The sequence below is a fragment of the Setaria viridis genome, chromosome 9 (assembly GCF_005286985.2).
Source record: "Setaria viridis chromosome 9, Setaria_viridis_v4.0, whole genome shotgun sequence".
In the NCBI taxonomy this organism is placed as follows: Eukaryota; Viridiplantae; Streptophyta; class Magnoliopsida; order Poales; family Poaceae; genus Setaria; species Setaria viridis.
The window spans coordinates 789,741-815,962 of NC_048271.2; the positions used below are offsets into that span (position 1 = coordinate 789,741).

At 43.0% G+C, this 26,222-nt stretch overlaps 4 protein-coding genes across 9 annotated transcripts; 1 reads left to right on the forward strand and 3 right to left on the reverse strand.

Annotated features, from left to right (window-relative positions):
• Window positions 1–361: 361 nt before the first annotated feature.
• LOC117840547 (protein FAR1-RELATED SEQUENCE 6) lies at window positions 362–4,220 on the reverse strand. 3 transcript variants are annotated; one of them, XM_034721063.2, is made up of 7 exons: window positions 4,022–4,220; window positions 1,767–3,917; window positions 1,562–1,672; window positions 1,367–1,471; window positions 1,201–1,269; window positions 1,074–1,123; window positions 362–630 (listed from the first exon to the last, which is right to left on the reverse strand). In XM_034721063.2, the coding sequence occupies exons 2-6, from the start codon at window positions 3,906–3,908 to the stop codon at window positions 1,088–1,090; spliced, it is 2,463 nt and encodes an 820-aa protein (XP_034576954.1). In that variant the 5' UTR covers window positions 3,909–3,917; window positions 4,022–4,220; the 3' UTR covers window positions 362–630; window positions 1,074–1,087. The 3 variants fall into 3 exon arrangements, with proteins under 3 accessions (XP_034576954.1, XP_034576956.1, XP_034576955.1); XM_034721065.2 differs by having other exon boundaries at window positions 1,054–1,123; XM_034721064.2 differs by having other exon boundaries at window positions 1,767–3,920.
• Window positions 4,221–4,743: 523 nt separating this feature from the next.
• LOC117840546 (probable ion channel CASTOR) lies at window positions 4,744–11,985 on the reverse strand. Of its 3 annotated transcripts, XM_072290604.1 has the most exons (13): window positions 11,482–11,985; window positions 11,324–11,395; window positions 10,611–11,225; window positions 10,078–10,260; window positions 9,828–9,887; window positions 9,553–9,756; window positions 8,430–8,678; window positions 7,364–7,462; window positions 6,922–7,116; window positions 6,702–6,794; window positions 6,219–6,485; window positions 5,941–5,974; window positions 5,592–5,672 (listed from the first exon to the last, which is right to left on the reverse strand). In XM_072290604.1, exons 1-13 carry the CDS (start codon window positions 11,905–11,907, stop codon window positions 5,665–5,667), a joined length of 2,505 nt encoding a protein of 834 aa, XP_072146705.1. In that variant the 5' UTR covers window positions 11,908–11,985; the 3' UTR covers window positions 5,592–5,664. The 3 variants fall into 3 exon arrangements, with proteins under 3 accessions (XP_034576952.1, XP_034576953.1, XP_072146705.1); XM_034721061.2 differs by lacking the exon at window positions 5,941–5,974 and having other exon boundaries at window positions 4,744–5,672; window positions 11,482–11,983; XM_034721062.2 differs by lacking the exons at window positions 5,941–5,974; window positions 7,364–7,462 and adding an exon at window positions 7,517–7,615 and having other exon boundaries at window positions 4,744–5,672; window positions 11,482–11,983.
• A 4,309-nt stretch (window positions 11,986–16,294) lies between these two features.
• On the reverse strand, window positions 16,295–22,003 carry LOC117836842 (uncharacterized). 2 transcript variants are annotated; one of them, XM_034716358.2, is made up of 4 exons: window positions 21,236–22,003; window positions 19,759–20,525; window positions 17,335–17,912; window positions 16,295–17,254 (listed from the first exon to the last, which is right to left on the reverse strand). In XM_034716358.2, exons 2-4 carry the CDS (start codon window positions 20,486–20,488, stop codon window positions 16,514–16,516), a joined length of 2,049 nt encoding a protein of 682 aa, XP_034572249.1. In that variant the 5' UTR covers window positions 20,489–20,525; window positions 21,236–22,003; the 3' UTR covers window positions 16,295–16,513. The 2 variants fall into 2 exon arrangements, with proteins under 2 accessions (XP_034572249.1, XP_034572247.1); XM_034716356.2 differs by having other exon boundaries at window positions 19,759–20,536; window positions 21,236–21,999.
• Window positions 22,004–23,241: 1,238 nt separating this feature from the next.
• On the forward strand, window positions 23,242–26,003 carry LOC117836263 (uncharacterized). Its single transcript, XM_034715651.2, has 3 exons — window positions 23,242–23,517; window positions 24,610–25,518; window positions 25,599–26,003. The coding sequence occupies exons 1-3, from the start codon at window positions 23,315–23,317 to the stop codon at window positions 25,699–25,701; spliced, it is 1,215 nt and encodes a 404-aa protein (XP_034571542.1). The 5' UTR covers window positions 23,242–23,314; the 3' UTR covers window positions 25,702–26,003.
• The last annotated feature ends 219 nt before the right edge of the window (window positions 26,004–26,222 follow it).

Genomic DNA, 26,222 nt, shown 5'->3' on the forward strand with positions numbered 1-26,222 from the left:
GTATATTTTAGCGTTGGCATTCCTCCCTCCTGATTCCCGCACGCTCACGCGTCCCTTCCGATGGGTCCAATACAATGACGTGGCCTGTTTTAAAATATTGAAAGCTATTTATTAGCGATATGCTGTGGATTGATATGTTTTTGCGGGAAATTTTTTTTTGGAAGAACCCCCAATACATAGTTTTGAGGAAGAATTTTTTGAAGTACTCTTGGAGTTGCTCTGAATGACATTTTACTGCTGAACATATAGAAACATACTAGTATGGTACATCTGGTTGCTACGTTAATGATCGGCCGTGAATGGTTGAACAAGCAGAAGCGATCGTCGAGTGGTGCGGGCGAGCTCATAGACTTTGTGGATGTTAACAAAGACGAAAATTATGGGTTCTTTCAAGAAGAAGATGATGATGATGTGTATACACATGTCAATTGGGGTAACATCAATGCTACAACGTTCCTAAGCCCCACGAGCAGTCAGTGTCAGCATGTATTCCCAAAGGCGCTCTGTTAGATGAGATCCCAACAACCCAAGTGCAACTCCATTTGGCCGGCCTGCTTCAACGCGTACGCCCCGAGTCCTCGGCGGCAGCGGCGCCCCAAAGTCCAAACAAAGGATTCCTCATCCAGTTTCCTGCACATTTCATGCAGCATTAAACAATCTCAGAAAATGGGCACGGGATTTGGAAATATAACTCATACTGAATGTCAGCATTACATTTACTGGCATGGATATTTCCCAGCTAAACACACAAAGCTTCTCTTATACTACCAAATACTACATGCCGATGGAGCAGTTAAGCGGATTTTCATGTTCTTCTTTCTTCTACCTGATTGTGTCACCCTAATGATCACCCCGCAGAATAACCAAAGGCTGTTCTACAGGGTCACGTAAAATGCTAAAATTTCAACCCAGTTTCAAACACTCTTCCACGAGATCTTCTGAGTCAAATGCTAACATATTAACTCGCAAGACAAATATGATTTATCATCTCAACATGGCATATGCTCTGTGCTACTCTACAGTCTACAGGAGAAGTTCTCAAGAGAAAGAAACCTGAATGGCAAACCACATACCCTGAGTCCAATTGCTATGATGTTCGTCTGCCATAAGGCACTTGGTCGTCCTACATTTGTGACAATGCATCAGTATATACGCTTATCACTAAATGTTTACACTAAAGAAACTGCAAAGTACATTCACCTGATACATGCTATTAGGATACACCCATTGCACCCTAGAGTGCTCTGCTGCTGATGTAGGTTGGCCAAACTGCCCAGTTTGCAGAAACCATTTTTAAGTCTTTTCCTTTATTGCACATATTTTATTCAAGAAAAAAAATGCAAGTGCAGCATAGCAAAGAATAAACCTGCAAAGTGTTTCCTGCATGCAGCTGGTTACCAAAGTTGTGTGGGTGACCAGATTGCACCCCATAACGGCTATCAAATGATAGCTCACTTGGATTGACTTCTTCCTGGAAGATGCACAGTTAAGAGTAAATATAATGTCAAGAATTTCATTTCTGACAATGGGTAAGCAACCAATTACTGAGAAAAGCGGCTACCATGAGATCAACAACTCCATGTGTCCTGACATGACTGCCAAGGTTTGAGGCAGTCGAAGAAGAATGAAAAGCACCCTTCTGAGTTACATCTGTCGATACTAATAAGGAGTCCTGTCATACCAAAAATAATGGTTAGCACCAATAATGAAATGGCACAAGGAGTGCACATAATAGAAGGAAACACCTTATTCCCAAACTAATTTACCATAGAATCCACGCTTATCTCTTTACTCTTTTTAGGAGGACGGCCTCGGCGCTTCTTCGCTGGACCCCCCTCGGATGAACCAGGTTGTGTATGGTTGTCACCATTCACAATCGCACGTTCAGCTGGCGTCAGTTTCTGCTCCAAATCACGGCACAGATTATCATCAAGAAGTGTCTCTTTTATGTCTTTTATAAGCCTTACTGCATGCCTATACTTCTCGTCTGATGACATTCCAATCTCGACAAGGCGAAGGAACTGCAAAGAAATATAATCGTAACGTTCAACATGATTACTTGTTGCCAAATCCTTTGATGGATTATCTGAGTAGTGCAACAGCTTGAAGTCACTACGCCATCTGCTAAGTACATAACAAGGAAGGATGTCATATACTTGCTGCCATTTAAGCACAGATAATGCATGCCTACAAATGATGCCGCAAAACTGAAATAGACCACAGTTACACTCCATCTTGTTTGCCGCCATACAGTGAACAACCTCATACTTTTTATTCAGCATTTCAGTGGCTGGTTCAGTCAAATCAATAACTATAAAAGAAGATGCTGATCCATCCAGCTGAACTTGACAATGCATTGTTGCCTTCAGCTCATCCTGGAACCTTATAAACATATTCAAGGTGTACAATCTGGATAGCTGCTCTTCCATTGGGTACTTTGATATCACGACCCTGCTGCTATTTGATGAGTCAAAATCATCTTGTTGCTCCATTTTGTATTTGTTCTCCAAAAGTATCATGTAGCTATCAAGGAATGACACCAATGTGGTCTCTGAGTTGATTGAATCCTCAAAAAATGCACTTGGACTTTCACGCTGGCTAAAAGTGCAAAGCCCAGCCCAGAAGGCGTCCTTAAGGAAGGCAGGGGCCCACAAGTGCCGATTCTCATACAGAAATGTGATCCATTCATTGTCCTGAAGGCCAAATCGATCAATCCAGTTCTTCCACCTTGCCTCAAACTCATCATCACTCAAAGAATCATATATTACAGTCTCCAGTTCGGTTCTCATTGCTTCATATTCTGGCAATTCTCCTAATTTTTCTGAAACACTTCTCAGTACATGCCAATCACTTATTCTATGGCGTGTTTTCGGAAACACTTCTCGGACTGCGGCTTTTATTGCCACACATTCATCAGTAACCACGGCATTTGGAGATCGTCCTTTCATACAAGTTAACCACGACTTGAACAGCCATAAGAAGCTTTCCGTGCTCTCATCTGACAGCAATCCACACCCTAACAATACAAGCTGACCATGGTTATTGACACCCAGAAACGAAACAAGGGGGACATGATACTTGTTCCTTAAGCATGTTGTATCGATCAAAATAGCATCATCAAAATATTGATATGCTGCCCTGGATCTTGAATCGGCCCAGAGAACACTCCTTAGATGGCCTTCTACATAAAAATCCATGACATAGAAGGAGTTTGGTAGCTTTGCCTGCATGTCCGCAAAGAAACTGTTGATGGCCACAACATCAGCTTCCCCAATCTTAAGCCTTCCCCAGTCATCAAATATTGGGACATCAATGTCACCGGTGGCCGAGCATTCTCCTCTGGCAGCCCTCACCACGAGATCTTTGCTCATCCCACTGGGCAGTGTCTTGTAGCATCTCAGAAAGCGCGCTGCGGACGGATTCAGCGCGTGATTGTGCTCAAGGTTCACATCCGTCAGGTGCAGCAAGCCGTCCCCCCACAGCCTGGCGACCACGGTGGCCTGGCAGTTCGTTTTGGCCGTCGGCCTGGCCTGGTAGCAGGCGTCCTCCTTACCGTTCCCCCACTTGTTGCAGACAAGCACGAGGCGGCGGCAGAGGCCGGCCTTGGTGAAGGAGGACTTCTTGACGCATACCCCGAAGCCCGTGCGCAGGGCGTAGCGCTTGTAGAAGTTGAGCACCTCCTCGTAGGACTTGAACACCATCCCGTCCCTCGGCGTGCGGTCGTCCCCGTACTGCGCCGCCGACGCGGCGGCGCCGTCGTCCAGCTCGACGCTCTCCGCCGCGGCCGCCGCCTCGACCATGGCGGCGAGCTCCTTGCTGCCGGGCGAGATGTCCCCGGCGTCGTCGTCGTCTTCCTGGTTGCCCCCGTAATCCAATTCCTCCCCCGGGTTCAAGCCCACCTCCATCATGACTCCCTCCTACTAATCCACAACCCAATCAGTTGCGGAATCGTGCGAACGAACTCTTAGAACAAGAGAATCCATTCTACAGCCAGTGATTCAAACAAGCTAGGGTTGCTTACCGACAAGAGAAGAGATCAATCTGAGTCCGCCGGAAGGGAGGAGGAATATGAGAGAGCAATTCTTGGAGGTGGCCGGAGGTGTGAGAGGGTCGTTGGGACGAACGGGGCCAGGCAGCCAGCCGGAAGGGAGCGCCGCCGCAGGCTTGTCAGGGGGGAGAGAAGGCTTCGAAGTGGAAGTGGGGCTACCAGGGCCAAAGGAGCGACGTGACAATATTGATATTTTCAAAGGTTGTTTTCGCACAAAATGGTGCGCTTCACAATTATGGGATAATAATTTGGGCTTTCGGGCTAATTTTACAAGGAAAAAGGAATTGGACGCCAGGCAACGCTTTGCCAAGCGATAAATAATAATCTTGTCATTTTTTTTAAGGCCACAACTTTGATTACGAGCTATACAAATCTCTACCTAATCTATTAGACATGACGGGCCTAATTGGTTGGTGTCCAAGATTTGCCATACCAAAATTTGTGCAGGCTAAAATCTGAGCATGCCATACCAAAACCTGGGCAAGAATTCTAGAATAGGATTTGATTGGGTGCCAACCAAATGGGTGACAATTTATAGGATTGCCCTAGTTTTTGTAGGATAGATTTTGGGAGCCAACCAATTATGCCCGACATGACAAAATGTGGGCTACGAGTCAAACATGCCCAGGTTTCATAAGCAAAAGTAACAAACCCATCTAAAAAAAATGCCCTTCAACTTCAGTACACAAATCTCCTTTAAACCAAAAGCTAATCCAGCCCCAAAATTGGCTTATTATGTGCCACCTTATCACAGTAAAAATGGCATTTAGCATAGCACACCTTTGGCGATGAAATACAAACTGGCATGAGCTACCTAAAGATCTAAACATCATAAAATGGGTACACACATGATCTTCCCAGTTACCTATTTACATGTGCTGATCAGCATCTCATGCTATTGACAAATATGAAGAAATGCGGCAAAATTGTTTGTAACAAAGTTAAATGGTTTCCTCAATTTGTACAAAATGCTAAACAACCTAAGCAATGGAACTGCCATGCTGAACAAACGCTGCAATTTATCGCCATGGTATAACAGCCTCACTGGAAAACTGAATTCCCACTCAGTGTCAAAACTCAGGAGGAGCTTTAAGCCTTAACATAGGTGATGCTATACAAATGAATTTGATCGATCCAAAGTTCCAAAGCTTGTGTATTCTGTCGACATCCTTTTAAGCCATATTGTAGCATTCTTTCTGTATTTGTACATGGCAAGTCAAGGTATCCGAAATCTGGTCCATGCTTTTGCCACGCTCCTTCACGCTCAGTGCTTGCCTTCTGCCATATGAGCATCAGAATGAAACAGCTGTCTGCTCTTGTTGATGTGCCTAATCGCACTGCTGCCTGTTTTTTTCCTCAGGTGAGGTCAGGAACTTATTTCATGTTAACAATGATTTGGCGTAGTTCATTCTTTCTCGGATATAACAACAAAAACATCCTTGGGCGACCACCTTCGCCTTGAAACCTTGTCTGTTGGATTGATTATGGCACGCTCAGCACCTTCAAGACGGTACCCAATGACAATCTCTTTCCTCTGTCTAGCACGTAAAATGACCTCGAAGAAATTTAACTCCTCTTCATCTCTAAGGTACAAATCTGATGGTCGTATTTGCATTTCATTTCCCTGCAAAGGAGTCCAGTTGCAAACAGATATTAGTCAGACAGAAACCTGATACGACACCTTAGATAAACAAAAAAACTGACAAACAGAAACATGTGATGAATCATATTTCTAATGAAGTCAAGCTGCTGGCTTAGAAGTTACTCACAAACAGAAACATAAGATGGATCATATTTCTACAGAAAGAACAAAAAACTGAAAGCATCTGACTACAAGACAGGCAGTCAAACTACAAAAAACTGTAGCCCAAAGCAAGTCAGATAATCCTTACCTTTCTGGAGATGGATTGTATAGGTATAGTTAACCTAGTAACAATATCCATGTCAGAGATAAGGCTCTAATACTTCAGTTAGTGTACCAAACATTAGATCCATCTACTATGCAACTTATAAGTTCAATATTATTTGCATATATGCTAGGGAGTCGAATTTGCTAAGAATATCTAATATTATAATTGAATGCAGATTGTGGAATCATATTTTTCAGAGGTAAATGTCTAGGTCAGTAAAAAGTGATTGACCATGCAACCATCAACTTTGGGAAGTATACCTGTTCGGCAAAGAGCTCCTCCAAGACATCATTTATCTGCCGATCTTCTGCAACCATTGCCAATGCCATGCTCACAAGTTCATTTGAAAGAACATAGTCACTGATTTTTGACATTGACATCAAATTTTTAGTCCTAGGATCCAAAATCTCACTAATTATAACAGATTTGTCAGATGCTTGTTGCATCTCCCCTATCCAAGCACCTTCAGAAAAGGTCCCTCGGGGAACAGGTGAAACCATCGCTTCCTTATATGGAAGCCGTTTTGCCTGCAGTGGTTAAGAATATGAGAACAATCTTCAGTTCTTGTAAAGAGTTCAATATAACATTGGGAAATACAGCATGGAAATTTAAAACGAAAAAAGAAAAGGAAACAATAGCACATGATTCAAGATGATGGCATGTGATCTGAAGATGATATCAATAACAAGTAAAATCCATAAATAATTGACAAGTCATAATCATTCTCTGATCTAGAAAGAAACCTGAATATCTCTGATCAGCAGTAATGTTGCAAGTGATCTCGAGTCAGCTTGGATTGCTGAATCTTCTACAGATTCATCTGCCAAAATCAGGATCTGCATTTTGCTTTCAAGCATCAATCAGAGAAAATCCAAGCAACTACACTCATTGGAAATAACTTAACACTAGTTATCTGCAGAAATACAGATCTAGCAGGGTACAATTTAATTTCTCAGAACTTACAGAATCAAATGATTCTAAAGGGAGGCTCTCCAGGTGACGGCGAATGACAGCATTTCCTTCACGATGCACCAAAGTAATATTATCTAGACGACTGAAGTCCAGACCTCCATCAATCAGCTTTCTTTCCCTGTCAACCTCAGGGACATCATTAAACATCCACAACTCTGATCCTGGCGCAAGGAAAGCATCAAGTACCTGGGTAACAACAACCAAGTTACAGCTGCTGTTCTGAACCAAACAAATTAGGACCTAATTAGCTTCTTCCATCAACTTTTCCGCTGTGATACAAATTATACAAAATCAAATTCAAAACAGGAAGAAATACTATAGAATTAGAATATCGGCTCAGGTAAATTCTGCCTCCAAATCCTTTTGCTACAAATGTCCCCATTACATGCAAATGAACACTTATGAAGTCAATTCGGATCCATCAACAAGTTACCATTATCATATCTTCTATATCACGGCGCCAACCACAAAACAATATTCTTTCTGGAGACTTTGGAACAACAAAATCTTTAGGCAGATACCCTCTCCTAACCTGCACAGTTTAACAGAGAGAAAAAGAATTAGGAGCCTCAAAGAAAGAACTTACCATAATCATATCATCTATATCCCGTCGCCATCCACAAAGAAGAATCTTCTGAGGATTTCTTTCAGGGTGAACAATGTCTATGTAAACAGCCTCTTTAACCTGAATAATAAGATTGACTTTGCTTATGGGATGTTACACATATGTGCAATGTTTATGTCTATGTTTAACTTTCTTAAGATGATTAGTTTTTATGGTTTCAAGAAGAGAGAACAAGTGTTACACTGGCATCTACAAAGCACAAACAGCATAAAGCGGTTGTACTACCGCAATCGGCACTCAATAACAAAATGGGAAGGGAATGAATAAATTGCAAATCACAACACCGAGGAAATAAAGCTTCATTTGAGCAGAAGCTGTGTTCAATTCGCTGCTGTGTGCTGATTACTGTTATTGAGAATACAATTCTACTGATGGGAGTTCAGTAGGGATGGAAGCAATTCACAAGGTTCTCAGGAAGGAATTTCTGTAACACGTTTATAGCGCATATTAAAAAGGATTTGGAGATGCCAATTGTCAACAAAAATATTTTGAAAACGTTATGAATAATTAACAACCATACATAAATGTAAGGAAAAAATGTGAAGCTAACTCTCTGAAATCAGTTTATGCAATAAGTTCTAAAGATAAGAATATATCAATGAAAAGATTTTAAAGGGATATAATAGATAGGTTACATAACAGAACCTGGAGGCAGAACACATATAACAATGGCAATATAGTATAGCTTGTGGAATGCAATGAGCAGATCAACAATGTACCAATACTGCTAAGGAAAATAAACCGAATTCTAAAGATAAGAAGATATAATATCAATATTGAAATTATTACAGTCATAATGGTGAAAAACATCAAACAGACATACATGCTTGCAGATTATAACCGAAAAAGGAGCATTACATCTCATATGAATTACCTTGGGCAACGGTGCTGGGGCATATGTGTCATCATCTTCTGCAATTACTATCACCTCATCACCCTCTTGCAAAACATAACAATCATCAGGGTTTAAAATAATCTTGCCCCCATAAGATGCCACTTTTATGCCACATGGAACAGCATCAGGAAAGCTAATCAGCACATCTTCAAATCGCATTCCATCCAACTTAGGCCATCTCTTGATGTAGAATTCACAGTTCTCAAAGCCAAGAATATCTTCCCATATCTGTATATTAAACTCGAATTATCTTTACAAAGCATTAAAATTATTAAATACAGAGACTATATGTAAATTACTGAGCTGTATCTAACATTCAATCAGCATAGTTAGCATTCTGTATATGTCAGTACAGTTAAAACTTAAAAGTATGCACAAATTGCAAATGTAAAACAAGCCCCTAGTTTAGTTTCACTAAATAGGTTGTCCCAAGCTAAAGAAAATAAGTATAGAACAAACAGCAAGTAAAGAAAAAAATAATTTGTGCAAAGGATAGCATGACTTTGAATGGCATTAGACATCCTGGTCAGTAGCTCACATGGTCATGTACTCATGATGCCTGGAATCAAATGAAGACTATAAGTTAAGAATACAGAATGTTTATATGGTAGATGTACCTTTTAAACTTAGAAAATGGACTTTACTAAATGTTTTCTAGATGCACATGATCTAGTATTCTACGATGGAATTGTAACTAGAATCGAAACTTAGAAAACAGATTTTACTAAATGGTTTTCTAGATGCACATGATGTAGTATTCTACGATGGAATAGTAACTAGAATCGAACAGCATGCCCAAAAGATCTTTTTAACAATTTTAATCTCACAAGCACAACCAGATGGCCAGAGTGTGTACCCACAAAACACAAAAGGACATCACGAGCATTTCCAGCTCATTTGCTTAAATGCTTTGTGGGTTGGTTTTGTGCTGGTGGCCTGGTGCACTGGCATGTGTGTCGCCAACAGAACAGACACTACCTCAATTGTCTTGCTAAAAGAAGGGAGGTGTTTCCCTTTAACAAGCAGGATGTGGAGATCCAGTAAGGATTCTTATCTAAACAAAGTAGCAGCATTTAGAATTCATTGTTGGTTAGAAGGAAACCTGAGCAAGACCTGGCTGACGTGCACACTGTATCATCAATCGACCGATCACATCATGTGCAACAACGGTTTCCACAAGATCTCCACCAACAAGTTTGACTAGAACTTCATTGTCGAGATCACTAAGCTCAACTACTATATGACCTCTTAGTCCCTCTTTAACTCCAGTTAAACTCAAGACTGTTCGCAGTGCCCGTGCATCACTCTGCAAAAAAGGATGCAATGATGTAAGGAAAAGCTTTCACATAACAGTATAAATTGATCGGCAAAGTTTACCTGGTCAGCGTTTCCTTCTTCGGCTAGAACCACAATTGCTCGTGCCTTTGAAACTGAGACCTTGTGCATGAAGGTATATTTAGTTGAAAAAAGGCACATAAAGACAGAAGCGAAGTGCTATCCAGGAATTAACTAATATAGTAACATCAGTACATCACAATCATCCTATTAACTGCCAACAGACCATGATGGCATATTAAGCTAAGAAAAAAGTATGTCTCAAAGTAAGTCTGCAGATCACATTGTTTACCTTTTTCAGGTCAGCGAGAATCAGAGGGCTTCCACTTCTACATATTACAGCTGTTCCTTTCAAGTCAAACTCCATTTTAGCAATGTCTGCTTCCATTTCCTCTTTGTCTCTCTCTGCCATCACTACAATGGTCCCACCTCCCAAGCTTTCATTAGCAATGGCGATTTGGTTCAGCAAAGATCCCTATTGCCATCAAATACAACAAATCAGACTACGTAATGTGGATAAATGCAACTTTAATTCTTAGGACAAGATGACTTGTAACTAAGAAGTTATATAAGTTAAATTTACTGAACCAAAGTTTCCACAAATATGCATCACATTCTCTCAGAATATGCATGACTAATACAATCTGGTTTTAAGAATAGCTGTGAAGTGACCTGACAGAGTGCAGAGACAGTGAACAAACTAGTAGTTCTTACAACTACAACATTCATAGCCCAAACAACAAGGAAAATAGCAATACATCTAACATATCTAACATAGATAATAAATCTGCAACAAAATATTAACATGGTTAATTCCAAGATTACCAACTTGTCGCTCCATCCAAGAATCAGAGTGTGGCTCTGCTCTATGACTTCACTTCTTCCTTTCCTCAAAGAATCAAACTTCTCAGAGATTGAATCGGTGACAAGACCAAGCATCATGGCAAAAACCAGCATCCCACCAATACTAATTGAAACTGAAACCAGCTTGGGTCCAAAACCCACAGCGTTAGCATGGTTCCCTGAGTCAGCAACGAAGGTCCAGGACAGCCAAAGACAATCAGATAAGCTATCATCAGTCACACCAAACAGAGCCAACCCACCAAGAGCAATCAGTAACAGTGTAGCAACAAGTAGAACCAACGGTTTAGCATACGGTTGAAGTGACAAAAATATATCAACTCTGTATGCGAACCGCTTGTTTATGGGAACTTCTTCAGAGTCAGGTGAACTCCTTATCTTTGACACCAGGTCTATGTACTTGAGAATTACCAGTGGTGCATACAGTACAGAAAGTGAGATAAGCAGGGAAAAGTTCTTAAGACTTCTGTTTGGCATGGCAACGTTGTCATCCTGATGCAGGAAACTAATGTCGCTCATATCCAAGGAGGAGCCTATAATACATGACTGAAGTTTTGTAGTAGCTACAGCAAGCTGTTCCTGAAACATTCAGAATGAAATAGGTAAGGTAGACGGAACGGAATGCGTAAAGTTTAACGAACTCAGGTACTGCAAGGAAACTAAGTGTGAGCCTGTACCTGCAAATGGTAAACCTGATCGTGTAAGGAGAAGTTCCTACGGAGAAGGGAGACTAAGCACGGTAAAATAACCTGAAGCAACAGATTATCATTCGATTAAACAACGGGAGTCAACAAAAAGTCAAACACGAAACCCAGCGAGTTCACCCATTCCTCACCGCCGCGGAGAGCACCCCCGACCACCGCGGGGTGATCGCCGATGCTGCCGACTTCCTCCCGTGCACCGGCGCGGCCGTCGGGGGCGCGGCTTTCTCGGAGGCAGCCGTACGGGCATCATCACGGCGGACGCCGGCGTACCGGGGGTCACGCCGGCGCGGCGCGGGCGGAGGCGGCGGCGGCTGCTGCTGCTGCTCCGGCGGTGGGTGCGGGGAGCGCGAGCGGGAGCGTGGCGTAGGAGGCGGCCGGCGGTCGGGCAGCGAGTAGACGGAGTAGGGCTTGGAGGAGCGGTAGGTGAAGGGGAAGGGGGTCCTGGGTGTTCGGGCCCTGGAGGAGGGGAGGAAGGGCGGCGCCGGCGGGAAGAACCAATCGCGGTGTTGCGCAGCCGGCGGCGGCGGCGACGAGGAGGAGTCGGGGTCCAGGGGCATTTTTGGGAATTTCCGCCTGTCTAGCCGATGGATGCTGCTGAGGAGTGGGAGGGATGTCTGCCTGCTGTGGGTTCTCGCGAAATGATTCGGCCCTGTCTGCCCCTCATCGACTTGTTAATTAACTTTTCTAATCCAATCCGAATCGAATATCATCTTCATCATTTGATGCCTAGATTGTGGAGACTCCTGCAGATGCTGCTATTGTCCTGATTAAAACAAGCTTCTTCGTTTTATTTTTTGAGCACAGTTTGGCGTAAATTTATGTTTGAGCAAAGTTTGGCATCACCACGAGTTTATGTTATCGTGGTCCGCCTATCATAAATTTATGTTTGAGCAAAGTTTGGTATGATGCAACGTTTACGTACTCATAATTAATCTCGTGGCATGTTTGACATCACGAAGATGAACAATCCGTTACCAAATGAGCAAGCAGCTCACCTGCAATTGTGTAGTTTGCACTACATGGCTTAGGAAGATTTACTGGATAATGGTTTGGTTGGTGGTTGGCGCATTTGAGCATTGCTCTACCTATCTTCGAATATGGATGCTCTCGTTTCGAAGTGAACATGGGAGCCCGGGCAAGCACCTTGTTAAATAATTCACTTCTTCAATTGATATGCTATGCTAGATGTTTTACAGGACAATCGAACCACAGGAGAAAGTAGTTGCTAGCGGTCTAATTTCCATTCTCTTTTTCTAAAGCTTTGAATTGGCTTTGTTAAATATCGGCTTACCGTAACATCATCACCAATAAGTAATTGACAATCATCCTCTTGCAGTAGTTACTAGTTAGATATTGCAACAAATACGTTTCCAACTTATTCATACCTAACAAATCATTGCTACATACCTTCAGTAACAAATACATTAGCATTATTCATGTTACTAGCAACAAAAGGTGCTTGCTTCACCCTATGCACAAAGCAAGAGCCAAAGCCTCACGGGGAACAAAATGTGCACTTTTGAAATTAGATCTAACCTTAGCCTTTTCTTTTCTTCGTTGTTTGGCTATTCTGAAACAAAACTCTACCTAATGTCCATCTCTACAACAATGAGTACAAGTGTACTTGACTTCATGTTTTAGTTGAGAAGTAGAAGAATCACTTGCATTCACTTGACTAGTAGAAGACATAATACTAACAGATTTAAATATCATCCTTTTAGGCTCATCGCGAATTTCAAATTTTCCACTCCTAAGAGATTTAACAATAGTGGGAGCATGACTCTTAGAGTGAGTATAAGAATCAAAGCCTAAGTCGGTTTTATGTGTTAGTGAGCTAGTCTTTTATTCCAAATTTTGATTCAAAGTTTTAGTTCATATCTTATCTTGCAAATATTCAATACGTTTCAAAAGGGTGGAACAATTTTCACAAGCACTATACATGGGTTTCTTTTATTTACGACAATTAGAGCAAGAAAGAACCTCATGCGTGGAAAAATAATTTCAACTTATCAACTCTAGCATTAGCATCTTTCAACTTCAAATCTAGAACATTGCAGTTATCACAAGAAACTGATTTATCAACTGCACACACATGATTCTTATTTTTCTCAATTTCAGTTTGAAGTTGATCTAATGTAGATGACTGCACATCCCTTAGAGAAGTAAATTCAGCATATATTGAATCAAATGATTTGCATGAATCATCAACAGGGATCAAAGCATTAAGTCTTGCCATTTCACCATTTAGAGATTCTATCAAAGTCTCATATTTGCTAATCTTTTTATTTCTTTTCTCTAATAAAATAATAAGTTTTTCAACAGCATTAGCTAAATCATTATAAGAAGGTTTTACCTCATTGTCGTTGTTGCTGTCAATGTCACTGTTGGTAAAGCTCTTGGTGCTTGCCATGAGACACAACCCTGTCAAATTACGTACATTCTTCCCTTTTGGTGTCTTATCATCACCACTGCTTTTTGAATCAATATTGCTCAAGTTGACTTGCTCAAGTGCTGAAAAAACTTGATGCACCACCCTTTTATCCAAAAAGCTCTTTTTCTTTTTTTTTCTTGAATCTGCACTTCTTCCTGTCATCTTCACTCTCCTCTTCCTCTTCATCGTCATCCCTTGCAATCCTTGCTTGAAATTTTGGGCACTTAGAACGAAGATGGTTGAGTGAACCACACTCAAAATATTTCTGAGGACTAGAATTTCGTCTCTTCCTTGATCTCACATTCTGCAAAGCTTTAGTAAAGCGAGTAGAGAGGAGTGCCAGCTCATCTTCCGGGAGTTGTTCTAGCTGTTCATCGGTTAGTGAAGACAACGAGAACAAAGCGTAGCTAGATGAAGAAGTATCTTTGTGAGACATGCTAGGTTGAGAGATCAAAGCAATTGACTTATTTCCATGTTTTCTAGAAAGAACATCTAATTCATGAGTTTTTAATTTAGAATAAAGCACATCTAATGTAAGTATACTCATAGCAGTTGATTCTTAAATAGATGTATTCATCTCCCAAATTGACATATCTAAAGTGCTAAGTAATTGTCTAGCATTAGCAATGTCACTGAATGTAACTTTCACGGCACGTAGATTGCTAAGAATTTTATTAAAATGTGCAAAGAGATCATCAACAGATTCACCAAGTTTCATTTCAAAGCGCATGTACTCTTTTTTACACATATCTTGGCGTACCTCTTTTACCGTGTTTGAGCCTTCATGATAATCACATAAAACCTTCCATACATCATATGTAGAGTTGAGATGAAATACATGGTCGAAGTCGCTCCTTCCTAGATCTTGGATGATCAAATTTCATGCTTTGCTGTTGTTCTCCATATCGGCTTGGTTTGCCGTGTTGACTTGATTAGGAACTGTAAAAGGGATAATCACCTTCTTCCAAATGAGTTCATAAAATACTAAGTTGAAGACGACTGAAGCCATTTTGAAATTAAATAGAGGTTACATTTCAAAATGATGCCTAATCAAAGCTGCTTGCTGGATGCATGTTTTTCTCCGGTATATATACGTGGCTGGGCATCTATCCAATCTCCAATAATAACTTCAATTACTTGATGAGGGTGGCTACTAAGTTCTTTACTTGTGCGCATGTTTCTTCCGCAGCAACAAGGATGTTTGATGATGGCAGCAATGGCAGGATGACCTGCTACAACCGCAGCAAGCCGGCCATGTCTTTGCAATCAGATAGCAGAGTGTCCGTCCAGAGGCCATGGTAGATGTTTGCATGGAGTTACAAGTTGCGAATAGAGAGAGGATGAAAGCACAACGAGCTTGACAACGTCAATCATTGATTTTGTAGTAACAAGCAGGATGAAAAGTTTCAATAACATATATATTTGGTACATGGTATACATGACCATAGTTCAGAAGTAGTACATGCCTCTGAACAATCAATATAATGTAACAATATATACCGGCCAGTTCCTTATTGAAAGTAAAAAATACAGTACATACAATGACAATTTAATAAAAGCTCATAATCATAATCTAATAGTGCATAGAACTCTCCGGGTGGAGTATATTGCCGGGACCGATATGTCCGTCTTCTTCGAGTCAGCCATGCCGGCGTTCCCTCAAATAACCTGCCCAACCGAATATTACCGCAAACGGCCAAAGATGGAGAACAAGTATATGGTCCGGGAGTAGCCGACGATCTTGAATACGTGGTCGTTCCTCACCGCCACGATCGTGGTGCCTGAGCGCGACGGCTCGCCGCCGGCGCTGTACGCCATGGCGATGGTTGGCTTCGGCAATTCCGATACAAGAGGAGAGAACCATTATTTGTTTGTACCTAGGACTACAATTACATTGCTAGCTCCACGATGAAAATTAAAGGGGTCCTTTTTTGTTTCTGTTCCGGTTCAGTAGTAATAGAGGTACACGGTATGTATACACCCAACAGAGAGCGACCTTGTCAAAATTTCGATAATATCCGTAGATATTGGGACTGCCCTTAGGCTAGTCTCAAGAAATGTTTCATAAAAGTTTCATAAGCATTAAATTGTATGCCACATCATCAATTATGCTGACTTGGCAAGACCATTGTGAGCAAAAAGAAGTGATAATTTCATCAAATATGAGAGGAGTTTCATCCTCATAACCATGCGATAAAACTATGAATTGAGACTGGCCTTATACGCCCACTACTAGAATCCTAACAATAGTCAACCGTTTTTAGACTCTATGCTAACCTTTTCCTTGACCTAGAAGATTAGAGAAATAAATCTAATGGAATACTCCCTCCGTTCGTAAATATATGACGCTGTTGACTTTTTACTCCAACTTTGACCACCAATATCTATTGAACGAGTTAGGTAACTAAAGTAAAATATGTATCATTATGTCTATTGTCAAATGTACTTTAGATTAACTTGTAGGTTTATCTATTTGCAAAAATATTTATAGAAAAGATGAATAGTTAAACAAATGAAAAAAGTTAACTGTATCATATATTTAAGATGATCATATTTCAGTAGCAGTACATGCCTATGAACAATCAATATAATGTAACAATGCCGGCCAGCTCCTTATTGAAAGAAAAAAACAGTACATATAGTGACAATTTAATAAAAGCTCATAACCATAATTTAATAGTGCATAGAACTCCCCGGGTGGAGCATATTGCCGGGGCTGATATGTCTTCGAGTCAGCCATGCCGGCGTTCCCTCAAATAACCTGGCCAGCCGAATATTACCGCAAACGGCCAAAGATAGAAAACAAGTTGAGAGAAGAATACCAGAACAGTTGACCCGAGCCAGACCCGTAATCCTCTTCTCCTATACTGTGGTCCTGAAACAAGAGCAATTCTCCATAAATCTTGTGCGCTCCCGTAGAGTAACACGAGAGGACTGATGGCACATATTGCAATGGCAGTTGACCGTGCAACTGGCGCCAACACCATATAGACGCCCAATGCAAAGGCAGCGGTCAAGGATGTGACTGCACTCGAGGCAAAGAGCACGGATATGTTGAAGTGCATGCGACGGAAGGGCAGTGTAACCATGCCCATGCCAGAGTACATGAGACCAACGGTAGCCAGAGATGAACAGAGGAAAGCCAATGTATTGGCCACCACGAACGCGTCGAAGTACCACCTCCCGGCAAGTGTTGGTGAGCCACCGTTAGGGTGGTCGTCGGCTATGTTTCCTCCAGGCAGCGCGAAAGATGCACCGAAGGTCACAGTCGCGACGAGCACTGAACCGATGCCGAGAGTTTGGGTCGAGCTTGTCAGCTTATCTGACTCTTCTTTCTCCAATAATTTGCGTGCCTCAGCATCATCACCTGCTTTAGGTTTAAAGCGGTTTTGTAAAAGACGGTCCCACCGGTAGTCATTACCATGCTTAGCCCCCAAGGTTACGAGCATTCTGTAGATGACCTTGTCTGGATTCTGCAAAAAGTAAGTAGTTAATACAAAAACTCGCTTGACGACGCTCAGTGTGTGTAATTTGGTAGTAATTAATACCGTACCCCTCCAAAGAAAAAACCTTCGCGTATCCTGCTCCTTGCTAGATCCAGTTCCGTTTGCCCTTCTGCATTCCTTAAATTTAAGCAAACATGCTGGTTCCGCAGCAGACGAATGACCATTGAAATATTCTGATCATCCACAGCTAGGTGCAGCGCGGTGTTGCCATCCTCGTCCTGAATATTCATTATGGGTGCACATTGTTTTAATTTGCAAGCTGTTCTTACGACTCGGGATGCCTTGTTCTGGACAGCAACATGAAGGAAGGTTCTTCCGTGCTTGTCACGCAAACCCATGCAACCTGGGCATCTCCGGAGGAGAATGCGAATAGCGATTTTCTGATTTGTCATGGCAGCAATGTGCACGGGCAACAAACCTTGGTCATCCTCCCGATAAGCCATGGATGAGTCAGCATCCAGTAGCTGCCAGGTTGGGACTTTTTCTAACCATGTATGTCTCCCAAATATCCCAAAAGAAATGAATGGACGTTGTTGTACCGATACAGCAAAGTGGAGAGGGGTGCTACCATTATTGTCCTGCTTGGTAAGGTCCTCGCTCCAAGCGAGTACACTTTTTGTCATCTCTGCAAAATGTATCCACCATTTGGTGTTAAACATCAACAAATTGTTGAAAGGTGCTAGGTATGTATTGAACATGTGTACAGCTTACGTAGAAAGATCACATGAGGGGCCAAAACAACAACAACAATTGAAGACGTGACTGATCAAGTAACAACTACTCCTTTAAATTTTGCTTACAACGAGGACGTTGCGGAAAATAAGTGTGTGGGTGGTACAATGTTGGCGCTAGTAATTGCAATGCTTTAGCGCCTATTTCTTCTTATATTTATACGTAATTTCATACATAAAGTACTATTTTATACCTGTGAACTAATGATTTTGACAGTAGTTGCTGTTTTCGAAGCATATTTTCAAATTAGGTAAAAATACAACAAGATGAGATTTTAGTTATGGTTTTAATTGTCCTAATTCACCGCATCCTCTTCTTAGGATGTACAAGCACGAATATTCCTTTGCCTGTGGCTTTTGCGGCCCCTTTTTGTGCCCAACTCCTAACACCGATGATCATGCACCTTAATTTAACTTGTACGAGAAAATAAATGAAATAACAAATAAATGTAATACATGCATGCATGAAAATGAATACAGGAGATCATGCATGAAAATGGAGATGAGTATGACACCCGCACCAAAGTTTGTGGAATCAATATTTCTTCACTAGAATCTAGGAGGGCTTTAGACGACAGCGATCTTCGTCCTTAGGTTTAGGGGAGGAGATTGAGTGCCATTAGCTTTAAGGGGTGTTTGGCAGCACTTCACTTAAAAAAACAGCTCCACTCCACCAATTCCATCTTTTAGCAGCTCCACTTCACCAACTTCAACAAAACACGGAGTTGTTGTACGTGTTTGGCAATTACAGTGCTCCAGCTCCAAAAACATAAGGACTTGCTGGGAATAGTCTATTTTATCCCTTGTGAATGGTTCCACATGTCATACTCTTCTATTTTCTCCTCTCCTCTTCCTCTCTCTTTAGGAGGAGAAGGCAAGGATTGGGGAGAAAAGCGGAGAAGGCGAGGTCGTGTGTTGCGGTCAGCAGAGATGGAGGAAGGCGTTCGTGGGGTTGACTTGCAGCGGTGCGGCAACAGTAGGGAGGGGAGCGACAGGCGAGGGACGGTGGAGGTCGGACGGCACGACTGCCAGCACGGCTCGGCCTTCTTTGCGGCCTGCTGTGGCTGTGGTCGGAAGGTGGCGGAGAGGAGGAAGCCTTGCTCCCCTAGCTCACGGCAGCAGGGCCAAATCTCATGAGCTCCGGGCGGCCGCGGCGACACGGGAGAGGACGAGGTCCGAGCGGCACGTTTTCTAACCTCTAGCTCCACGTTTTTTCTAGAGCTGGACGTGTTTGACAAGCAATTTTGTGGAGTTGGTAAAGTGAAGCTGTTTTTTCTGAAGTGGAATGCTGCCAAACACCCCGTTCAAATGGGAGGACCCTAGAGATATTGTGGTGGTGGTAAATGGTGGGATGACGAGACAGCTACGAAGCCGCCAGTCACACTCTTGAACCGCCGGATGTGAAGTGCTGGGGCGCCGGTGCAGCCCCCAGCGGTGGGGAAGCCGCTAGGGACGGAGGAGGCAGGGTCGAGCATGTGAGAGAGATCGGATTCTTGGCAGCGCGTGGGAGAAGGAAAAAAAGTGTTATTTTGCTGGAGGAAGAGGAACTGGGCCTGGCCATTGGATGAAGATCACCTGGTGCTGCTTCATCGACTGAGATGGGGAAAAAAAGGCGCTTGTGCTACAACATTACCCATATTTCTTTATTATAAAGGTAGGACGTTGACAGAGTTTGAGAGAAATGAAGGATGAAACAAAGAATTAATGAACTCTGGGCAAATTTTAAAAAGAGTTACGCACCGTCTCCATGAAGAACAGCAGCGTGTAAGGCATTTCGCCCGCTCGGTCCGGAGTAGGACACGATGTGACAAGGTCCTGAAGCATCGTGCAGGGCCTCCGCGATGTCCTTGCGTCCCAGAGAAACGGCTAGGTAAATTGGCGAGATATAATGGCACGCAATTTGGCCAAGCTGTGGATCCACCCACAATATCAGTTCGACCATGTCCCTGTCGCCGATCCTGACTGCCACGTGCAAGGCCGTCTCCTTGCGGTCGTTGGTCTTCCTCAGCGCCTGGACCACCAGGCCATGGCCGCCCTCCTCGCCCACCAACGTGACGAGATGGCAAAACATAGTCAGGTTCCTGGACCTTGCAGCCTGATGCAGCGGCGTGTCCCGGCCCCTGCTTGCCGGCGCCTCGTCCCGGAGATACCGGGTCTTCTCGCAGATCTCCTGCGCGCATCTGAAACAAGAACGCACCTCCAACGCAAGCTCGTCAACGGGCTCCGGCACTTGCTCGACGTCATGCGAGGACACAAGACAGGGGGTGAGCGTGTGGTCTTCACCCCGCGACCACCGCCTGCAATGCCAGCAAAAGACAGGACGGAGCATAGGATACATGACCATCGATTGTCTGCCGTGACGATGCTTCCGCTGCTCGATATAGGAGGCGAAGGTGTGATCTTCTCTGGCACCCGCCATGGACACAAGGGTCATTTGCGGCGCAGGTTGGCCGCCATTGCTTGACGCCATCGCCACCAGCAGCTACGCACGCACTTACGTGGCAAAACTGCAAAACCACTGAATTGGCAAGTCAACGCTCCGATCGATCTCCTCTACAAGTTTGTACGTCTATGTCTAAAAGGCCGGTTACTTGCAGACACCTACCTCAATCAATCGAACTCAGGTCTATATGTAATGTGAATGCATGCCTTGTACACACACTTAGGTCCTTGATAGTCCTTTTCTAATCGACATGGCATAGTTGTGTGCATAGGGACCCTCAATAGAACCAAATATATCCAAATTCATACAATAATATATTCAACCCCCTAGTTAAAATTAAACATGTAATCTACATATATAATAATATATTGCAAGCTTCTGAAAGATAAGGTATGCATATATAATAACGTTTTTGAATCAAATCCAAATAGTGCAGTAAAATAACATTTTGATCAAAGACCAAAATCTCGTACCACATACAACAAAGGCAAACAACATTTTCCCTCGTTAAGCCTCTTAAAGAGGTCTTTTACAGCAATACTACCTTATACTACTGTACTCGTATATAAAGATTCGACTGTTGAGATTAATTGTATACTACTAAAACTTTAAGCTGTAGTATAGTAGTATGCATGAGTAGTATATGTGGTATAGGGGTATGATGGGAAAGATGTGAAGTGGCATTATATATGTTGTGCTAATTGCTTCCTGCTACCACCCGCCGGAAAAAGATGACGGCAAGAGATACGAGTTTATTTGGTCAGAGGAGCATACCGTCTAGTTAAATCTCCTTGGGCGAGCTGAGGTGCCTATTGTAACCCACGTCTAAATGTTGCTTATGGTGCTCTTGCTTTCAACAAGACAAGAGACGCTTAAATAAGGAAAAACAAAAATCTTGCAGGACACTTCTCAAGCGTTGTGATTATATTGCACTCAAGGAACAAGATGCATGCTTGAGGAGTGCATGAAAGGTTAGCTTCAACAATGTGGCTCTGCGGCAACGATGGAAAGAAAGAAACGACAGAGTAGTCCAGTAGGGGGAAAAAAATGCTTCACTAAGAGCTTACCCATGAGCATCAAGAAAGAAGAGTTACCATGGAGGATTGGATGGGAAGGTTGTCTGGCACTTTTTTCGCCAAAGCAGTAAGAAAGGAAGCTGTCCTCGAATCCAACAACGACGCAGCTGGCGAGGAAGCTAGGCTGCTGTTTTTCCCACCATGGAAGAACGGAGATGCAGCCAAAGAAGCCTGGCATCACAAGCCGTGGGGCATGCATGGCCGCGTGGAACTGGCGCCGGCGGGGAGACACTACCCTCTTCTGGAGAGCTGAGACACCAGGAATTCTTTTCCTTTCCGATCGAGTCGGGAGGAAGTGAAGGGTAATTTCTGCATATTCATTCCGGTGATGATGCTGAGGGGTTGGCCCCCAGTGCGTCCTTTACAGGGCCGGAGCGGTACGGTTGCAATCGGCCTTTCGAACGGCCCGGTCCAGCAGGGAGAGCCTCCAGAATTGCTCCACCAGCCCACCACCATCCAGGAACACCGTGGTTCTGATGTTGTACTCCTTCAGAGTCGCTCGAGTCACCGACGTGAGCAGTGCATGCAGCACAATGCATGCGAATCCAGCTCCGGTCTGATCTGCGGCCGATAGCTGCTGTCTGCAATTCGGTTTTGCTGAAACAGGGGGAGTAGAGCAGCCATCAAGGGCAAGGGATACAACTGAACCAAACAAGGCTAAGGCCTTGTCATTTTCAGTTGAATCTTCAGTGTGCTCTCTGCAGTCTTCAACTGAGAAAACGACCAAGTAGGCAAAACCAGAAGAATTTAGGCATCCGGGTATGCCCTTTTCTAAAAACAAATATGCAGGAGATCGAGTTGCACATGGCCAAATGGTTTTTTTTTTCTGAAACAACTGTTGAAGACATGAAAAGAACACTGACCTAATGATAAGTAATTGACAATCATCCTCTTGCAGTAGTATATTGCAACAAATACGTTTCCAACTTATTCATGCCTAACAAATCATTGCTACATACTACGACTTACACTGTTCAGTTAAGCATATGAATGAATTGCACATGGAATTGTATAGGGAGGTCAAAAGGCAAACATCCAAATTTAAATCCTATCTAACACTGGATGCTTTTGGTCATTCTCAGCGGTAGATTCATTCTTTATAATTATAGTGCCACACAACCAAGTATGGTGATATGGCATTGGAGTTAGATGAAACTTGGTTGATGCAATTTCAAACACAACAAGACTCTTTTCACGCATCCATTGAGCGTTCATATAATATCGTATCCAATTAAACGCATCCACATCATGCATAAATTAAATACTATGGTTGTCTATGGAATAATAAAAATAAAACTTAAACGCAAGAATCGTTTCATTCAAAATTTTATTTCACCCTAGGTGACGTGGCAGTTTTGGAAACAATAAGATGAAACTGGCCATTGAAAATGGACATAGATATATAACAAAATAATTAAAACTAACTCAATTACAGCAGAAATGAGGTACAATGACTTCATGAATTTTCAATTTCCCAAATTTTATCCTTTTTGTCGAACTTTTCCATCTCTATCCTAGACTATGAAATGTCACGGAGAAAATTAACATTATCTTTTCACGTATCTGCTCAGCGTATTGGTTTAAAAATATTTCCTTCCTTCCTTCTCTTCCGTCCAAAGGCTGACCTCCTGACCCCACAAACCAGAACATTTCCCGCGCAAAACTCACCCACCCAAAACCAAAAGCGCGCCAAAAGAAACAACCAAGCAGCCAACACAAGGGGGGGAATCAGGAAGAAATCCTCAAACCCCAAACCAAATTCTCCTCAGCCGGATCCATGGATGCGGAGATGGAGGACGCTGGGACCCAGGCCGAGATCGAGTGGGGCGGCGGCGGCGGCGGCGGGGCCGACGCGGTGCTGGGCCTTGCCGCCGCCGGCCCCTCGGTGTCGCTATGCTACCACCAGGCGTTCGGGCCCCACGACGATATCGTCCTCGTCGAGGCCGCCGACGACCTCCTCCCTGACCTTCTACAAGGCCGGTAAGCCCAAGCCCTCCGCCCAGCCAAGCACCTTAGGCTGTTTTCCCTCAACAGATCAAGATCGAGCAGCGCCATTCTTTCAACTTTAGGGGTCATTCTCGATTTACGTTTTATTAGCATGCCATTATTACTTACAAGATCTAGAATCGATCTCCAGCAGAAGCTCGTTTTTTATGCTTGGTTTGTAGGCCAGAAATTTCCCAGTTTGCACCATTCACATGCGCGCTGACTAGTTTGTACAAACTATTATTCTTGCCTGATGCAAAGTTAACCGTTGTCTTATGGAAATCATCATACTCATGACATGGAGCATTTGGACAACAAGAAATGACTGGATCTTCAATGATATTGATCCCTCGGTGAATGCTTGCAAAAGGAAATTCATTTTTGAATTCTCCCTTGTTCTCCTAAGAGCTAAACCTAGCCTTGTCCCTGCTATGGAATCCTGGCTTAATGCCCTGTAATCGCCTCTTGTTTTTCTCTCCTCCCTTCTTTAGTTAGTTTATTTTCTCTTTTTGTCTTGAATTTCTGTTGTACCCTTACCTTTCCGTTTATTAATATATTAACCAGTAGGGGCGCTGCCCCGCCTGTTCTTTCAAGAAAAAAAAGTTAACCGTGTCAAAATGGCCCACCAATCCACCATGACTCCATACTTCCATGCCATATTGGTTGAAAAGCATAGGCTGTTAATCCCTAGTCCCTAGATATGGACATCTATGTTGTTTACTTGTGAGCGAATTTGCATTTCAGTGTACTTAATCTTGGCATCACTCGTGAGTTTGTCCTCGAGTAATGTAAAGTTCAGCCCGTTTTTCATCCATTTTTGTTCCATTTTGAGCTGGATAATTCAGCTTAGCTATGCTGATTGTTCCTAAGCCAAAGCTGAACCCGGGTAAATAGCTAAAATCTCTGCCACAGGTATCATGTGAATATAGTAAGATTGCTCCTTGCATTTCCAGCACGTGGCATTAGAGACGTATAATGCCTTACAGTATTCCATTTTATGAAAGTGTGGACTGTGGTGCATCTGTTTCCTTCTCAACATTTTAACATATCCATCTCTAAGAAATGTTGACATTTCTCTTGATATAGGGTGACTATACGGGGGCGTCCTGATGAAGAAGCTGTCCTCTGCACACCTTCTGCAACATATTCCATGAAGTTTGTTGGCACATCCAATTCTATGTTCCTTATACCACCTGGGAAACCATCTGCTCCATGTTTAAGACCTGATAATACCAATGGCGATGCTAATGCAGCTGATGCAGTGGCTGCTACCATTAAAGTAGCACCTGGGAGCATTGAATTGGTTCGAACTGCTCCACGACTTGACAAACTGAGGAGCCTTCTCCGTGAGAGGCCCTACATACTTGATGAGGATCTTGGAGTTGGCTTCCAGCATAAGAAGGGGCTGTACACATGGCAAGACCTCTGCAAGCTTATCCAGGCCAGTGATGGTGAGCTGTTAGAGGGGCTGGATACCCTCTCGGCTGTTGAGATTGATGGATTCTGGAGGACAGTCGATGCCAATTCTGTGAACACAATTCTTGACATGATCCTGCACAACTCTGTGTTGCACAACTGGCCGTTAAATGCAATGCAGGAAAATGATGTGCTATCTGTCATGGAATCTGATGGTTTTGTGCGTAAGATTGTAACCCATTGCCTCAAAAGATTTGGCACAAAGGTTGAGCAGGAAGCCGGAAGTTTTTGGAGCCTCGATGAGAAGCGTGTATGCTTACAATTTGCTCGGAGAGTGCTTGGTGCTGGAAAGATGAAGTTTGCCAACTTTATGGACAAATGGGAGAAAAGCATTCCTTCAGAAATGTGTGCGGATCTTCAGATGCTAGAAGGGGAGGTGTTGTGTGAAAAACGTGGGGCTGAGACCTGGGTGCATGCGTTCAGTGTTGCTGATCTGCCACTGACACCTGCTGAGAGATTTGCAGCACTTTTCCGCGAGCGACCAAAGTGGGAATGGAAAGATCTGGAGCCTTACATCAGGTATGCTTTGCAATCAATCTTTCTTTGGTAGAGATTCTGTAGTGAATTGGCATGTAACTACGTATGTCTCTCATGTCCAGGGACTTGCGCGTACCCGGTGTCTCTTCAGAAGGATTGCTCATCAAGTATACCAGAAGAACCCAACCAAGCTCTGAAGCTGAACCAATTTTTACTGCAAGATAATCAGTCGAGCCTTCTAAAGCCATGCTTTGCTCCAGACACATCCTTGTTGGTGTTAGTGGTGTTACTGAATTCAAACATGTTAGATATTGTCAATGACACCCAATCTCCTGTTAAATACAGATCTGATTGTCCTGGTTGCAGTACGAGCAATTGGCTCATCTAAGTCAGATATTAGTTTCTATCAGTGATCCAATATCTGAAGAGCCTATCATCTGAAAGAACTCTGCGCCTTCTGCTGTAACCTTTGGTAAACAAAAGCTGAAATGCATGCAGCTACTTGGCTGGCTGTTGTCTTGTGGATCTTTTTTCTTTTTGGCAAACACATAAAAGCTCCGGCGTCTTGTGGATTTTTGGAACTTCAAAATTTAAGTAACATCAAGAAATCCTTTATTTAGTATGGAATTATAATAGATTCAGGATTTGGGTTGTACTAGAAAATCCTGGGTTGCCGCGCCGTCTTGGCCAGCCAGGAAACAACCGGATGCAGTTACTGAAACACAACTTATACTGTAAAAGTATGC

Coding starts and splice junctions, on each gene's coding strand:
- LOC117840547 (XM_034721063.2), bottom strand. CDS start 3,908: ATGATGGAGGTGGGCTTGAACCCGGGGGAGGAATTGGATTACGGGGGC. Junction 1,472..1,561: donor ATGGAGTTGTTGATCTCATG/GTAGCCGCTTTT, acceptor TGCATCTTCCAG/GAAGAAGTCAATCCAAGTGA. Junction 1,124..1,200: donor ATCCTAATAGCATGTATCAG/GTGAATGTACTT, acceptor TCACAAATGTAG/GACGACCAAGTGCCTTATGG.
- LOC117836842 (XM_034716358.2), bottom strand. CDS start 20,488: ATGGCGTCAAGCAATGGCGGCCAACCTGCGCCGCAAATGACCCTTGTG. Junction 17,913..19,758: donor TGCTGTTCTTCATGGAGACG/GTGCGTAACTCT, acceptor TACATTTTGCAG/AGATGACAAAAAGTGTACTC. Junction 17,255..17,334: donor AAGGTTTTTTCTTTGGAGGG/GTACGGTATTAA, acceptor TACTTTTTGCAG/AATCCAGACAAGGTCATCTA.
- LOC117836263 (XM_034715651.2), top strand. CDS start 23,315: ATGGATGCGGAGATGGAGGACGCTGGGACCCAGGCCGAGATCGAGTGG. Junction 23,518..24,609: donor CCTGACCTTCTACAAGGCCG/GTAAGCCCAAGC, acceptor CTCTTGATATAG/GGTGACTATACGGGGGCGTC. Junction 25,519..25,598: donor GATCTGGAGCCTTACATCAG/GTATGCTTTGCA, acceptor TCTCATGTCCAG/GGACTTGCGCGTACCCGGTG.
- LOC117840546 (XM_034721061.2), bottom strand. CDS start 11,907: ATGCCCCTGGACCCCGACTCCTCCTCGTCGCCGCCGCCGCCGGCTGCG. Junction 9,888..10,077: donor TTCTCGCTGACCTGAAAAAG/GTAAACAATGTG, acceptor TTCATGCACAAG/GTCTCAGTTTCAAAGGCACG. Junction 7,463..8,429: donor CCCCAGCACCGTTGCCCAAG/GTAATTCATATG, acceptor TAAACTGTGCAG/GTTAGGAGAGGGTATCTGCC.